Source organism: Pogoniulus pusillus, chromosome 25 (genome assembly GCF_015220805.1).
Source record: "Pogoniulus pusillus isolate bPogPus1 chromosome 25, bPogPus1.pri, whole genome shotgun sequence".
NCBI lineage: Eukaryota > Metazoa > Chordata > Aves > Piciformes > Lybiidae > Pogoniulus > Pogoniulus pusillus.
The window spans coordinates 3,828,716-3,845,855 of NC_087288.1; the positions used below are offsets into that span (position 1 = coordinate 3,828,716).

The 17,140-nt window shown below is 43.7% G+C and overlaps 1 protein-coding gene across 4 annotated transcripts in view; it reads right to left on the reverse strand.

The window, feature by feature from the left end:
* COL12A1 (collagen type XII alpha 1 chain) overlaps positions 1-17,140 on the reverse strand; it is a 126,782-nt gene that overhangs the window by 76,038 nt on the left and 33,604 nt on the right. For all 4 annotated transcript variants that reach the window (XM_064164218.1, XM_064164217.1, XM_064164214.1 and 1 more), the window contains 4 exons: positions 7,814-8,083; positions 4,849-5,115; positions 2,177-2,369; positions 139-260 (listed from right to left, as the gene is read on the reverse strand). In XM_064164218.1, the coding sequence (XP_064020288.1) occupies positions 139-260; positions 2,177-2,369; positions 4,849-5,115; positions 7,814-8,083 (852 nt within the window). The remainder of the gene's footprint in view (positions 1-138; positions 261-2,176; positions 2,370-4,848; positions 5,116-7,813; positions 8,084-17,140) is intronic.

A 17,140-nucleotide genomic window follows, 5' to 3' on the forward strand; every position in this document is an offset into this window, starting at 1 on the left:
GGACAGGGAGCATACTGGATCCTGTAAACAAATATTTGCATGCATTAGGAAAGCAATAGGGAAATGGTGGCAAATTTGGGCCTTTTTGTTTCATCCCAAAGCCAAGTTTTGCCTTTCCCTCAGTTCAGTCACATTTACCTCTAGATAAAAATGGCTCCGTAGTAGTATCTGAAAGGGTGGTCATCTCTTGTCCAACCAAGGGGTTGCTCTCTCCTCCATCAAACATTCCAAAGACATTTACCTTATAGGTAGTTCCTGCCCTGCAATAGTTAAACAGATGTACTGTGACTAAAGCCTCTTGGCTAGCTAAATGCTGACACTCCACTTATCACATCCCCGGAGAAAAAAGAAATCCCCCATGGAAAAGAAGGTGCTGATATTTGAAGCCCTGAGATCATAGAATCATAGAATCAACCAGGTCGGAAGAGATCTCCAAGATCACCCAGCCCTGTCCAATCAACCAGACCATGGCACTAAATGCCTCATCCAGGCTTTCTTTGAACACCTCCAGGGACAGTGACTCCACCACCTCCCTGGGCAGCCCATTCCAACTCTTCCACAAGACAATGACATTTCAGTGATTTAAAAGCTGGTTCTAGACTCTATACTCAAATTCATTCTTCTGTCAAGTAAATTGAGACTTAAAGTTCAGCAGTGAGGGAACTCAACAAAGAGGAGATCAGGTAAAGTGCCAGGGGTCTGCAGGAATAACAAGGAAATCCTGGATAAACTCAGACACAAAAGCCTACAGAAGATGGAAGGAAAGATAGGTAGCCTAGGAGGAATACAGAGAAATTGTCCAAGCAGATGAGGATTAGGTTAGGAAAGTTAAAGCTCTGACAGAATTAAATCTGGCCAAAGATGTGAATAACAGCAAGAAAAGCTTCTACAGGTAACTCGGCAAAACTTGGGACTTAGTTGAGTCAGAAGCTGAGCTGAGACCCTCAGCCTAAGAAAGACATGGACCTGATTGAGTCAGTCCAGAGGTCCACAAAGATGATCAGAGATCTGGAGCACTTCTCCTGTGAAGACAGGCTGAGAGAGTTGGGGCTGTTCAGCCAGGAGAAGACTTTGGGGAGCTCTTATGGCAATCTTCTAGTACCTAAAAGGGGCCCATGAGTAAGCTGAGGAAAGACTTTCTACAAGAGCTTGTTGTGATAGGATAAGGGCTAAACGCTTAAAGCTGAAAGAAGGTAGATTTAGATTAGATATTAGAAGAAATTCTTCACTGCAAAGGTGGTGAGACACTGGAACAAGTTGCCCTAGAGAGGTTGTGGAAGCCCATCCCTGAAGTTTTCACTGCCAGAGGTAGATGAGGCTTTGGCCAGTCTGGTCTAGTGGAAGATGTCTGTGCCCATGGCAAGGGGGCTGGATCTAGATGCTGGCTAAGGTTTCTTCCAACCCAAACCATTCTGTGATTCTAAGGTTCTACATCTTCTATGATGCTATTTTAAATGTTTAGTATGTTTGCATGACAGATTTTGACACGGTCTGAAGCCCACTGTACAAATCCAGGCCTTTGAGAAAATGCATGAAGAACCAAACTAAGTTTCTTTGAAACAAACATGAAGGAACTTTTAAGAGGACACTTTAGAAATTCCACCTTTCTCCAGTATCCCATTAGCTTTCTCATACTGGAAATGCAGAACACAGCCTCTGCCCACATCTTTGCCTCCTTTGGTTCCTGTGAGAAAAACTAAAGTGTTCACTTCCTTGAGGTTTGCTCCACTTTTCATACAACCACAGAATGCCAGGGGTTGGAAGGGACCTAGTCCAAATCCCCTGCCAAAGCAGGATCACCTAGGGCTGGTGACCCACACACACATGCAGACAGGTCTTGAAAGTTGCAAGAGAAGGAGACTCTGGGCAGCCTGGTCCACAGTTGCCAGCAATATTAACTAGGAATAAGTCATCCACAACAGGAACAAAACAAGTCTTAATTCTTCATGATCACAAAGCAGTAACAATTCTCACTCCCTAAGTACACCACAAAGAATGTGAAAGAATCAGAGAGAGCTCTGCCAGGTCTCTTTTGGAGTCTGCATGGAAAAAATACTCCTAATTTATTGGCAAAATTCCTTTCTTGCAGTAGATTTGGGAGGTGTTTCAATCCAGATGACAAACAAAAGCCTATGGTAAAGTTAAAGTTAATAAGAGACATTAATTCTTATCATACCTCAGCTCCTCCAATACCACTGTGCTGTCATATGGTCCCACAATTAATTCTCCAAGACTCCCATCATCTTCAGTAGGGTGGAAAGTTACTTTGTACCCCTTCACTCTTCCTGGGGCTGGCTCCCAGGTCACTCGGAAGCTTGACATAGTCGAATCAGAAGTTCTCAGGTTTCGAGGAGGCTTAAAGGGAGAGGCTGCAAGGGAGGTAAGAAAAATAAGTGAAGGGGTTTAAATCAGGTCTGCTTAAGGAAAACTATCAACAAGTATGCTTTCATACACAAAGCCTATGCAAGTCCAGAATGAGTGGCAGCTGCAATCTCTTTGTACCTCTCTTTGACATAAAGACAAGTATTAAGAGGTGAAAGGTGAGATGCTCTTCACTTAATTTTAGCTGTCTAATCAATAGATATGTGGGCAAAGTTTGTTATCAAGGCTCCCTGTAGAGCCTGAGGGACAGATTTATCTCCCCTATCTTAAATATCCACCTGACCATAGGTGGACTGACCAGTCAGTCTATTTATGTGCTACTTTGAGCCTAGCTGGGATATTTTGGTGAGAAGAATTAGATGCTAGGCTGTGAAAAGGAAACAGTGGTGATGGCTGCTGCACTCATAGGCTTGCTGAGATGTACAAAACCAACAACACAGAGATAACAAAGTTTGCTCTCTGTTCTTTGGGCTGCACTTCTCACTTCTCTTTCTAACCTGCTACTCCTTCTGCTTCCTATCTCCCCTGGCTGACCCTCCAAAATCACCTTGAACATAAGGCAAAGTCTGAAGTGAGGTAGAGGGATGGGAAGGAGGTGGAAGGGTGGTTGGGAGCCTCTCCTGGGGACTCTGGTTTCTGGGAGGGCTGTTGTGTTTCTGAATTACTTTTTAACTTGTCTATTTCTGTCTCTAGCTGTACAGATTGTAAATATCTGCTTGTAGAACATGCTAAGCTGTAAATATAGCTTCGTTCTTCCATTTCCAGCTTGGCTGAGTCTAGTCTGGGTGATTTTCTTAAGTGTGAGGGGCAGGTAACACCCAAAGCATCACAATTTATTATGGAGCAAACTAGATGACTAGTTTAAATGAGTCTCCTCTCTTAAATGGCAACAACTAGGTGAGCCATACAGACCAAAAGAGAGAAATGAAAGCAGCTTCCTCACAAAGCAACGCTGGAAAAAACAGCATTTGCTGCAGCCAAAAGTCACACTCAACCAGTACCCAGTCTCTGATATCATTTCTCAAGCTATTTCCTCCTCAGAGCTCTGGGTCTCAGAGGTCAGACTGGAGAGGGTGGAAGCAAGGAGCCTTTCACATAAAAGGTCCTGCCAACAGTCCTCTCCCCTTTTGGACTCAGGGCCAGGCAAGCTCAAACAATTTCCCCAGCCACAGGTGTGGCAGTATGTCAAAAATAATGCTTCAGAGGAGTGCCAGCCAAACCGCTTGAGGTTTTTAGGTCAAGAGCAGCTCCATCTGAAGACTAAGAGTTACCCAGTGAAGGTCAGTACTCACAGACAGGGTGGCTAACGAGCCTGGTGAGAACTTCTTCATCACTTTTGCTTCTGTGTAAATCTAAAGTGCAGTTAAAGTACTGCAGCACTGTAATCTCAAAGGTGCAGAAACGGGAATTAAACAGAAAGTGACTGATAGAGCTCTAGAGTGAAAAGGCAGGGGGGGGGGAGGATAAACATCTTATCCCTGCATCTATAAAGTAGTTTAAGCATAGATGAAAGAACAAAAATGTCCTTAGATTGTGAATTCTGCTGAGAAACAGTAGATACAGAAGGATGAAAAACAGCCTTTGTGTTTCATCTCCCATGGCACTCTTGAACTACCATGACAGCTTCAACTAAAATCACTCAGGCTCCACTTGCTTCCAAAGAGTGATTATCACCACAATGACCCCTCTACTCTGTCCTGGAGAGACCACATCTGGAGCACTGTGTCCAGTTCTGGCCTCCCCAGTTCCAGAGGGACAGGGTTGCACTAGAGTGCCCAATAGAGGCTATGAGGATTATCAAGGGACTGGAACATCTGTCTTGTTTGAAGAGGCTGAGAGACCAGGGGGTGTTTAATCTGAAGAAAAGGCTGAGAGGAGATCTTACTAAAGATATCTGAAGAGTGGGTGTCAAGAAGAGGGCAGTTTCTTTTCAGCATAGCCTGTAGTGGAACATGGGACAATGAAAACAGACAGGAACACAGGAAGCTCTACCTCAACATGAACAAAACATTCTTTCCTGTAAGGGTGACAGAGCCCTGGAACAGGCTGCCCAGTGAGGTTGTGGAGTCTCCTCTAGAGACTTTCAAGACCCACCTGGATGTGTTCCTGTGTGACCTGCCCTAGGTGATCCTGTTTTGGCAGGGAGGCTGGACTCAATGGTCTTTAGAGATCACTCCTGATCCCTGCCATTCTATGGTTCTAGATACTGTGAAAGCACAGAGGCATATCCACATCAAGATGAGGAGTTCAACCCCCAAAATCAGCCAAATGATCTGATATTTATCTCAGTACAGTATCCAAGACTGAAAACCTGAGTGTTAGCCAAGCACTGAACAAGTTTTCATGACACCTCTACCTCAACCACATTTCAGTTTAAAAAGAAATTCTTCCTTCAGTAGCTTTTTCAGATTGATTTTAATCACAAAACTTGAGTTATCAGATCCCACACAAGCTTGTGATGCATACCTGTTGTGCCTTCTGCTTTTCTTGGTTTTCCTTGGCCAAAATCATACATTGGAACAACACTGAGGTCATAAGTAGTCCGTGGCTTAAGTCTCTTCAGGACTATGCTTGTGGCTGGAGCATTCACTCTTCCAAACATCTGCCTTCCTCCACTCCGTGGTCGGTAGTACACACGATAGGACAAGACTTTCCCAGGTGAAGGCTGCCATGTAACTCTCATGGTGTTCTCTGTCTCGTTGTCTACCGTCACAGTCCTGGCATCTGGTGACACTTTTCAGTGTGAAAAAAATACAGTTAAAGGTTTAATTCAACACAGAAAGATATGCTGAAATGCATGCCTGCAAAATTCCCTACAAGAAAAAGTGCCCTCTTTAAAACGACAGAATCAGAGCATGGGGAATCGCACAGCACACTGTTGGCTGCTTGGTTGGGGGTTTTTGAGTTGTGATGGACAAACCAAGCAGAAGTGTGCTTTCCACTACAGAGAATACAAGAGGGAAGTAGAAATGACATGGCACATGGCACAACTGTGCTTCAGGCCACACCTTGAGTATTGTGTCCAGTTCTGGGCCACTCAATTCAAGAGAGATGCTGAGGTACTGGAAGGTGTCTAGAGAAGGGCAATGAACCTGGTGAGGTGCCTGGAACACAAACCCTAGGAGGAGAGGCTGAGAGAGCTGGGGTTGTTTAGCCTGGAGAAGAAGAGGCTCAGGAGTGACCTCATTGCTGTCTACAACTATCTGAAGGGAGACTGCAGCCAGGTGGGGTTGGGCTCTTCTCCCATGCAACCAGCAATAGAACAAGGGGACACAGTCTCAAGTTGTGCCAGGGGAGGTCTAGGCTGGATGTTAGGAGGAAGTTCTTTCCAGAGAGAGTGATTGGCATTGGAATGGGCTGCCCAGGGAGGTGGTGGAGGCATCATCCCTGGAGGTGTTCAAGAAAAGCCTGGATGAGGCATTTATTGCCATGGTCTGTTTGACTGGATAGGGCTGGGTGCTAGGTTGGACTGGGTGATTTTGGAGGTCTCTTCCAACCTGGTTGATTCTATGAACTGGGGATTTTGTCTAGCCATGTTTTTCCATAGTTTGTCAAAATATTGGCTTCCACACTCTGAAATGAGAGTGATACATTATAAAGCCACTGTTTCTTTTATGAACACAATGCCCTAGAGAGTTAAGATTATCTGAATTACAGGTTTACAGATCTGAAGGTGCTGGTAAACATCTAAACCAGCTGCCTGTTGGGCTCCATATAAAGAGAATCACAGAATCAATCAGGTTGGAAAAGATCACCAAGTCCAACCTATCACCCAACACCATCCAATCAACTAAATCATGGCACTAAGTGCCACATCCAGTCTCTTTCTAAACACATCCAGGGACAGTGACTCCACCACCTCCCTGGGCAGCCCAGGTGATCCTGTGAACAGTGGTGAGTAGCTTTCCAACTGCTTGGAAAAATCATTCAGCACTATTTGCAGGACAGTCTATGTGTCAAAGCAAGCAGATGAGCTCAGAGAGCAATTTCTCTACAAATCCCAACACTCAGCTTTGAAGAGCTATTTTCCAGGCTGTACCAAGCTTACAAATGATCTGAAGTGAGCTAAAAGGTATGTTGTGCTGGCTGCCAGCCCGAATAAGCCATCTAGGTTTTGGCAAAACACAAACTTCTCAGCATGCCAGAACCACTCAGTATTTCATCACAGGGTAAGGTAGGCTTTGGAGGTTGCAGTATCCTCTTCCAGTCCTAGGAACAAACCATTTCTAGTTGTGCTTGTATGAGAAAGGTGAAATGTGGCTTAGTCTCAGGTCTGGGTCTATTGTTCCCACTGGCAGCAATAACAAATGATATAGCTAAGCTGCCTACTTAACTTGGGAAAGAGAGGATAGCTAATGCTGCTGCTCTTGAAGACAGAAGGAAGATGTGGGGCAGCAGTCTCCTTTGTCTCTGGGGAGCCAGCTCTTGCCAACAGCAGCAATCACTACTCTTGCGAGACCTTAAGAGCAGCTACACTGGGTCAAGGACAAAGGTTGAAGTAGTTCAGCAGCTGGTCTCCAACAGTAGTCAAAACAGCTGCTTGGGAAAGAGCATAAGAACATGTAAACATACATGATGCTCACCAGAGCACTCCCCCAGGCTTCATCTTCACATGGCCCCTTTAGGCAAATAAAAGAAAGATCAAGACTGATCCAGGGAATCTCTTTGTTCATTCTGGCTGCCCTACTCGCCAGTTCTTGCCGTAAAGCAAGAAGCTATCCCTGGCCTCTCTGTGGTTTTCACTTTGCACTGCAGGAAAAGCTTGAGCCTGCTCTGACTAACACTACATTGTGTTTTAACAAATAAGAAAAAAAACACAGCCTCAAAGAAGCCAAAGCATCAGAATCACCAGAGAGCCTCAGCTTAAGGAAAATGGAAAGGGCAATAGCTTGGCAAGGAAGTTCCTTGATTCTGCAGGACTTTACCCAGCCTCTCCTCCTCGCTATGTCTACAGCATTACTTCCACTGAATTCCAGCAGTCTCACCAATGACTGAGAGGCTTGCTGCAGGCTAATTTGCAGACAAAAGGCACATCTCAAGGTGGAAGTCATTTTTGTTAGACCCAACCCTACATGGTAGATTTTCCTTTTATCTTTTTGTTTATGGTCAAACAAGTGGTGCAGTCACCATCCCTGGAGATGATAAAAAAAAAAAAAGCCTAGATGAGGCACTTAGTGCCATGGTCCAGTTGATAGGACAGGGCTGGGTGATAGGTTGGATGGGATGATCTTGGAGATCTCTTCCAACCTGGCTGATTCTATGATACTAAGAAGTCACACTTGACTGGTCTGAGGTGGCATTTTGATTTGGGGGGACCTTTCCTTTTCAGGAAAAGAAAGGTAAAGACAAACAAAGTCTCTTTTCTTTAAAGTATGATCATTTCATCAAGAACAGAACGTTACAAGTGGTGGCAATATAGCGCTACACTCACCATCAGTAAATGCCTCTCCTTCTACTGGATCTCCTTCTCCACTGCTGTAGGTTGCATATACTGAAATCCTGTACTTTGTTTCTGGCTCCAAACCTTCTAGCACAGCATCCACTGTGTTTCCAGGGACTCTCTTCTCTCCCATTGTATCATCATAAAGTGATTTCCATACTATCCTATAATCATTAACAGCTCCTGGAGCTGGTGTCCATGATAACCCAACTGTAGTGTCAGTTATGTCTGTGGTAACCAAATTCCGTGGTGAACCACGCTCTGCAAGAAAGAAAACAGCAAAGTCACTTTAAAATATGAACAGCAAAGGCAACAAAGTACAAATGGGAAAGTAAAATGATCTTAAGAGCAAAATCAAACTCTTTCTCCCATCAGGATTAGTTTCAATAGCACACGTTTGTAATTTCAAGATGGATTTGTCAAGAAAATCCTTAAAGCTATCAATTAGTTTATCCCTTACTATGTAAGACAGAATAGAATAGAATCAAGCAGGTTGGAAGAGACCTCCAAGCTCATCCAGTCCAATCTAGCACCCAGCCCTGGCCACTCAACCAGACCATGGCACTAAGTGCCTCATCCAGGCTTTGCTTCAACATCTCCAGCCACACAGACTCCACCACCTCCCTGGGCAGCCCATTCCAATGCCAATCACTCTCTCTGACAGGAACTTCCTCCTAACATCCAGCCTAGACCCACCCTGGTACAACTTGAGACTGTGTCCCCTTCTGTTGCTGGGTGTCTGGCAGAAGAGACTAACCCCACCTGGCTACAGCCTCCCTGCAGACAGCTGCAGACAGCAATGAGGTCTGCCCTGAGCCTCCTCTTCTGCAGGCTGCACTCCCCCAGCTCCCTCACAGGGCTGTGCTCCAGGATTCTCACTCTATACTTAGATATTTATTAGCTGCAGTTTTGATAATGCAAAATAAAAGATGACACTGAAATAAATGATGGCATCTTTACAATAAGGGTGGGGAGACACTGGCACAGGTTGTCCAAGGAGGCTGTGGATGTTCCCATCCTAGAGGTGTTCAAGGTCAGTTTGGATGAGGCCTCGAGCAATCTGGTATAGTGGAAGGTGTCCCCATCTATGGCAGAGGGGCTGAAACTAGATGATCTTCAAAGCCCCTTCCTACCCAAACCATTCCATGATTCTATGAATCCATGAATTAATCAAAAGCTTGGAATGCAGCCAGTGCTTAAATGTGCTCTGGCTCATTCAGGTAGCCCTAAACTTTTAAGTAAATAATTTTATTTCAGTCATTCATCTTCATCCTTATGTGTGTAACTTTCTTCTCAGGGGATAAATACAGGAGATTTTTACATGAGTCAAACAGTCCTTTCTCTGACAGCTTTATCTTCTTATTTAATAGTACTGCTCTTGTCTTGCAGAGTACTCTTACCAGATCTATCAGCTATTTCAGTTTATGTGTACATCTAATCTTTACAGTGGGGATGACAGAACCCTGGAACAGGCTGCCCAGAGAAGCTGTGGAGTCTCCTTCTCTGCAGACTTCCAAAACCCACCTGGATGCTTCCCTGTGCAAACTACCCTAGGGCATCCTGCCTTGGCAGGAGAGTTGGACTCTATGGTCTCTGGAGGTCGCTTCCAACCTCTAAGGTTCTGTGATTCTGTGTTTACTTCATGCCACAGTTACAGTAGAAACCAGTCTCTATCTTTCCACTCATAAGACTTCTACCTCTTTCCTCCCTGTATTTTGTTCCAGCCAGCCTGGAACAAAGGAAACAGCTCCTTAGAATCTGTGCAATCCAGTTGTCAGCTGGATGAGTGAGCCTCACCTAACAGTAATTCCACTGCTTAAAAATGGAGCTCCTTGCTCTGAAGTGGTGCAGTGAAAGGAGTGCCTCCGTTTAATGTTTAACACATGTCTGTAACATATGTGCAATTTTCCTATTGCAGTGTCTGGCTTTTGACTGCAGGAAAGGAGAACTGACTGGGAGTGGGGGGGTGAGGAGTTAAGTCAAAGACCTGACTGCAGCAAAATCTGCAAAAGGGAACTGGGAAACCAGACCCACATCCATGCAGGAGCTCTCTCTGTTCTTTGGTGTGTCTTCTCTGTGGCCTTTCTCACTCTACAGGACATTTCTGAGAGACTGCTTAGCAAGAGGACTTAAACACTGGAGGTGGTCTCAGAGCATCACAGTTAAGTTTTACCTGCACTGGTGAAAAAAACACATGCCTATATATTACACCACAGCAGTCCTAGGACCAGGCTCAAAATTCTCTGAACACAAAGACATTCAATATCTATCCAATTTCCACTGCTCAGGCTCATTGCAAGAACAGACCTCACTGTTTTCAGAAGCCTGAAGCAGTTTCACTCCAAGACTGAGCAACAAGTTACTCAAAGTCATACACTGCGTTTTCCATTTTCACATTCAACTGTCTTTCACTTCCACCACCAATCTCCAGCGTTCCCAAACTAAACCCCACTGGGGCAAACAGAAAGCTTCATATTAGAAATATCTCATTACCACTGAATCACAGAATGTTAGAGATTGGAAGTGACCTCCAGAGACCATAAGTGTCCAACTCTCCTGCCAAGGCAGGATGCCCTAGGGTAGTTTACACAGGAAAGCATCCAGGTGGGTTTTGGAAGTCTGCAGAGAAGGAGACTCCACAGCCTCTCTGGGCAGCCTGCTCCAGGGCTCTGTCATCCCCACTGTAAAGATTAGATGTACACATAAAATGAAATAGCTGACAGTTCATGGAGTCCAACCCCCCTGCCAAAAGCAGGATCCCCTAGGGTAGTCTGAACAGGAAGGCATCCAGGTGGGGTTTGAAAGCCTCAAAAGAAGAAGACTCCAAAACCTCCCTGGACAGCTTGTTTAATGCTCTGTCACCCTCACTGTAAAGTTTTTCCCCATGTTGAGGTGAAACCTTCTATGTTCAAGTCTGTATCCACTGTTCCTTGTCTTATTACTGTGCACCACCAGCACAACCTCATGAAAACTGAGCCAACAAATAACACTTTGGCATACTGCTGAGTGGAAATATCAACCCATCTGAAAGCAATGCTCACAGTGTAATAAAGCTTCATCAGCTACACAGATTATAGAGGCAGAGGGTATCACTCCCACCATGAAGCTGACTTGCAAATATAACTGTTAGAGAATGTCATATAATTCCTTCTGATTTTAATTATACATACATATAAAATTTATTAGTTAACTATTAAACTCTTGGAACTCTCCATGATGCTTTTCTGGACGCAATTCATTTTTTTCCTCATCCCAACTGCATCAATTCTCACAAATTTTTCCCTTCAAACCAATTTTGAGCCTCGCAATATGAATCACCACAATCATAGAATCAATCAGTCAGGGTTGGAAGGGACCAAAAGGATCATCTAGTTCCAACCTCCATGCCATAGGCAGGGACACACTACCCTAGATGAGGCTGGCCAGAGCCTCATCCAGCCTGGCCTTAAACACCTCCAGGGATGGGGCCTCAACCACCTCCCTGGACAATATAAACTGTGGCAATCCAACACACAAACAACACTAAATATGGCATCATCTCTTGAAAAAAATAATAGAGTGAAGATACAGAAATTTTGGTCAAGGTCACTTGTTTGCCATTCTACAACAACAGCTGCATATAGTGAAAAAGCTACAGTGAACAGCTACACTTTGCCACTCTACAACAGCAGCAGCTGCATATAGTGAAAAAGCTACAGTGAACAGCTACACTTTGCCACTCTACAACAGCAGCAGCTGCATATAGTGAAAAAGCTACAGTGAACAGCTACACTTTGCCACTCTACAACAGCAGCAGCTGCACATAGTGAAAAAGCTACAGTGAACAGCTACACTTTGCCACTCTACAACAACAGCTGCATATAGTGAAAAAGCTACAGTGAACAGCTACACTTTGCCATTCTACAACAACAGCTGCACATAGTGAAAAAGCTACAGTGAACAGCTACACTTTGCCACTCTACAACAGCAGCAGCTGCATATAGTGAAAAAGCTACAGTGAACAGCTACACTTTGCCATTCTACAACAGCTGCATATAGTGAAAAAGCTACAGTGAACAGCTACACTTTGCCACTCTACAACAACAGCTGCATATAGTGAAAAAGCTACAGTGAACAGCTACACTTTGCCATTCTACAACAGCAGCAGCTGCACATAGTGAAAAAGCTACAGTGAACAGCTACACTTTGCCATTCTACAACAGCAGCAGCTGCACATAGTGAAAAAGCTACAGTGAAAAGCTACACTTTGCCATTCTACAACAACAGCTGCATATAGTGAAAAAGCTACAGTGAACAGCTACACTTTGCCACTCTACAACAGCAGCAGCTGCATATAGTGAAAAAGCTAGTGAACAGCTACACTTTGCCACTCTACAACAGCAGCAGCTGCACATAGTGAAAAAGCTACAGTGAACAGCTACACTTTGCCACTCTACAACAACAGCTGCACATAGTGAAAAAGCTACAGTGAACAGCTACACTTTGCCACTCTACAACAGCAGCAGCTGCATATAGTGAAAAAGCTACAGTGAACAGCTACACTTTGCCACTCTACAACAGCAGCAGCTGCATATAGTGAAAAAGCTACAGTGAAAAGCTACACTTTGCCACTCTACAACAACAGCTGCACATAGTGAAAAAGCTACAGTGAACAGCTACACTTTGCCACTCTACAACAGCAGCAGCTGCATATAGTGAAAAAGCTACAGTGAACAGCTACACTTTGCCACTCTACAACAGCAGCAGCTGCATATAGTGAAAAAGCTACAGTGAAAAGCTACACTTTGCCACTCTACAACAACAGCTGCATATAGTGAAAAAGCTACAGTGAACAGCTACACTTTGCCATTCTACAACAGCAGCAGCTGCATATAGTGAAAAAGCTACAGTGAACAGCTACACTTTGCCATTCTACAACAGCAGCAGCTGCATATAGTGAAAAAGCTACAGTGAAAAGCTACACTTTGCCACTCTACAACAGCAGCAGCTGCATATAGTGAAAAAGCTACAGTGAACAGCTACACTTTGCCACTCTACAACAGCAACAGCTGCATATAGTGAAAAAGCTACAGTGAAAAGCTACAGTTTGATATTCTACAACAGCAGCAGCTGCATATAGTGAAAAAGCTACAGTGAAAAGCTACAGTTTGATATTCTACAACAGCAGCAGCTGCATATAGTGAAAAAGCTACAGTGAAAAGGCCTGATTTAGCTTCATGAAGCCTCACTAAATTCAGTGACTGCATTAAACGAAAGCCAGGGCAAAATCTAAACTCTAAAGATCATTTTTATGGTTTTTTTTTAGAGATGCCTGAAAAAAAGATTTGCCTTCAAAAGTAAACGACACCTATTTTTCTGTCTGCTCTTAAGCTCCTACTCCCAAATCTTGGCTTTTTCATACAATAAAATCTTTTTTTTTGTTGTTGTTGTTTTTAAATTAAATGAAATGAGGCAATCCAAAAGGAAAAAAAAAATGTGGAAAACCTAACTTGATAGAATGCACAGATGTCTCACAATAAAAATTAAAAGAAAGAAAGAATCTTTCTTTCCATATTTTAATGTAATATAAATATACAAGTCACTTTATTTTGGCTACTTTAAACCACAGTCCTGCCACAACATGATTTCAGTATTAAAGTATCTGCTACCACAGCACAATTTCTTTTGCAAGTCTCCTCTTGGACAATGCAGCCAGTGATACATGTTGGAAACACTGCAAAAATAGCTGCATCTTTAAACCCATCATTGATTAAATTGTGATTGAGGTCATTAACTAACAGAGGACAAAGATGTGTTTGGAATGGATGGTAATGAACACCACTTGGTTGTGAAAAAATAAATATTCTTTGGAACTAAATGGTTTTTTTTTTCCTTTCTTTCTTTTTATATGGCAAGGTAAGAGAGGGAAAAGGGACTGGGACTCTTACCAAACCACTAGGACTAAATGGAAACTTTTTCCTTCAAATGGTTGGAAACTGCTGACAAGACAACTTACCTACTAAGGGAAATTAGACTTTCTTTATATGTTATGCTGCAACTGAGAACATTTCTTTAGCATAACACACTAACTTGATTTGCACCTCATGTGTGAGGTGGAAGTTCACTGATGGCTTTTTTCCCTGCCTCGCTGGATCTCCCACAAGTCTTTTTGTATTAGGGGGAAGTGCTGTGTTAATGCAGTCCAGCTGCAAGTGTTAAATGATTTGGATTCCATTAGTTATCAAAGCTGCTACACTCCATGTCAAGAAACATATTTAATGCTCCACAGTAACACTGGTAGCATGTAACTACAGTTAGACCCGTGAGGTGTTTTCCCCTCAGATTAAAACTAGGTACTTAGCTACCTTGCTGATGTCCCACCAAAAGAAAGAACTCTCTAACTGTAACGCCCAAGTAGCCATCCTGTTCTTTAGTCCACATGCTCACAGGATTACAGGTTGGAATGGATCTCAAGCCCAACCCCTCCTGCCAGAGCAGGACCATAGAATCTAGCACAGATACCACAGGAACGCATCCAGACAAGGCTTGAAAGCCTCCAGAGAAGAAGACTCCCCAGCCTCTCTGGGGAGCCTGTTCCAGTGTTTCCTGAGCCTTCCAGTAAAGAATTTCTTCCTTATGTTGAATTGGAACTCTCTGTGCTGTAGTTTACATCCATTGCCCCTTGTCCTATCCCAGGGCACAAATGAGAAGAGGAATGCTTGTTGGACACCTGCTTGTTTAGACAGGTTGGCTACGGACCATGGAAAGACAGCACATACTGTCAGAAAGCAAGGTCCTGGCTGGCTGGCTCATAAGTGGTTGTCAACAGACTCCTGCTTTTTACTGACCTGAAAAGGAAGCTGAAGTGTGCTCAGCGCTTCCTTCAGCCCCCAAGTGGGGAAAATTAGCCACTTGAAATGGCAGAGGAAAAAGTTCTTCACTTCTGTGTGTATACTCAGCCATCAAGGAGCAAAGATTTTCCTCTGTCCTTTCCATAAAGGAGGACTGAGTCCCCAAATTCTCCTCACCTGCTATTAATTATGCCCCCCCCATACTCTCAATTATTAGCAGCCCCCCATTAACCACACCAAGAGAGCTGCTATCATTGCATTCAGAGAACTAACTGGGAGGTTTAGCTACACAAGGAGAAACCCCCAGACACATACTGGAGAGCGTTCAGCATCTGCATTTCTGAACTAAATATCTTCATTTTGTAGTTAAAAAACCCCAAAGAATAAATAATGGCATTAGGCCCTCTGGAGCACCAAACCACATGGTTGTAAGCACAGCTGCAAGCCATGGTGAGTATATACACAGCAAAGTGCTTGCACAGACCAGTCCAAGCCCTGCCTGGGTCACCAGTTTCAGACTATCAGATTGTCTTTGTCAACCTTCAGCTCAGACCTGATCTGCCTACAGCTCCTTGTGCATTTCTACCATCACTTGGTGCAAACACACTCAGAAAACTTCCAGCCAGGTGCTTTTACACCCAGTTCTTCACTTCTGCTGTGTCCAGTTTCCATATTAAGTTTTTCCACTATAGTATGCCAGAGACACAATATAGAATCAAATCCATTTCCTTGTGTCCTTTTGGCTCACTTCCCTTAGCTCTCCAGCAACCCTTGCTGGTACTGAACACGAGACTGTGAATCAGCTAAAGTTATAATGGTGACATTAATCAAAAGGCCTTATCCAAATGGCCTTTCCCCTCAGAAACCTTTACTCCATTTCAATGAATTTCAGTGGGAGCTCTACATGCAGTTTGGGCCCAAAGTTTATACAATTATAGTTTTTTTGGGGGGACATGCTCTTAAAACCAGCTTTCAAAACCAGCCCAGGGGTGTAAATGTCATGCAGAGCCATGCTCCCTTTAATTTAAACATAGGACTAATCCAAGCCAGCATGCTAAAAGGTCAGAATCAGCTAAATAAATGAGCCTTCTCCTGCAGAGGCATAAACTAAGATTTTATGGCCTGAGTCCTGCCTTGTTTACAGTGGGATATGCCAGGAGCATCCCATTAAGTCAGCACACTAGGTGGCCACAACAAGGCTCCAAGTGCACACACCAGAGGACATGATACAGAATCACTTTAAGGTTTTACTCTCATGACCAAGCTCTCCCCAGCACTGGAAGGCTCAGTCACTTTGGTCAGCTGATACCTTTCTTTCAGAACCATGAAGTAGTTATTTCTGGAGTAGCAGCCCTCAAGCACATAGAGAGGGGATGTAGAAATGGTGCAGGGGAGGCTCAAGGACTTGCTGTGCAAATGGAGGCTCAAGGTTTGCTATGCAAACCTGCTCACTTGAGCAGGTTTATTGCTCCTTTGCTACTGGGAATGCAGAAAGGTGAGAATATGCAAACCAAGAAAGTTCTGACCCAAAACAGAGGGTCTTTGGCCCTAGCAGTCTTGAGTCCTTGCTCTAGGATAAAGCCAGCAGGAATTCACACTCTGTCTCTTCAATATTTCATTTGTTTTTTCCATCAATTACTCAGTTTACTCTCAACTGTCAAGAAACATCTTATCATTCATTCAACCTCTCCCTGCACTTTTGGTTTTTACTGACATCTATTACACTTCCTACATAAAACTAAGATTTTTATTATTCCTTTTTTTTTTCATCAGGAAGTCAGTTTTGAATGTCAGACTCAAAAGTCTTGGAATGCCTATTCCTAAAAATGCATGAAACAGCATTAAATCTCCTGAGGACACTGAGTCCTTGTTTCTCCCAGGACAGAAGCAGCACTGCATGGTCTGAACACGACGTGAAGTCCTGGTGATATGCTAAAAACCTCATTGTGAGGAAATGTCACTTGAAGTTGTGCTATTCTGCCTGTAGGAGGTCACTCATTTCTAAAGCATTCTTATGTCACTATAGAAACAGCAAAATAAAAAATATTTATTTGCAAAAAAAAAAACCCAAACAACCCAAACCCAACCCTCTACTATCCCTTTTCTGACCAAAACAAAGGTCCCTCCTCAAGTCCAAAACCTAAGCTTTAAGAAATGTATGCAGCAGAAAATAAGTGAAAAGTGCAAAGTGACTCCATCACAACAACTTGGTTTGGTAAATCACTTTAGCACAACTCAATTACCACACCACAAATAGCTTCCTGTTAAACAGGATGGCAGGGCTGGAGCCTACATCACTGAAGGGGAAGAAACTGTGACATAGAATCACAAAATCATTTTGGCTGGAAAAGACCTTCATGATCACCAAGCCCAACCGTTCTCTAACTCTCCAGGGGCTGGTGCTAAACCATGTCCCTCAGCACCACACCTCTGAGTATTTTAATCACTTCCAGGAATGGGGATTCAACCACCTCTATGGGGAGCCTGT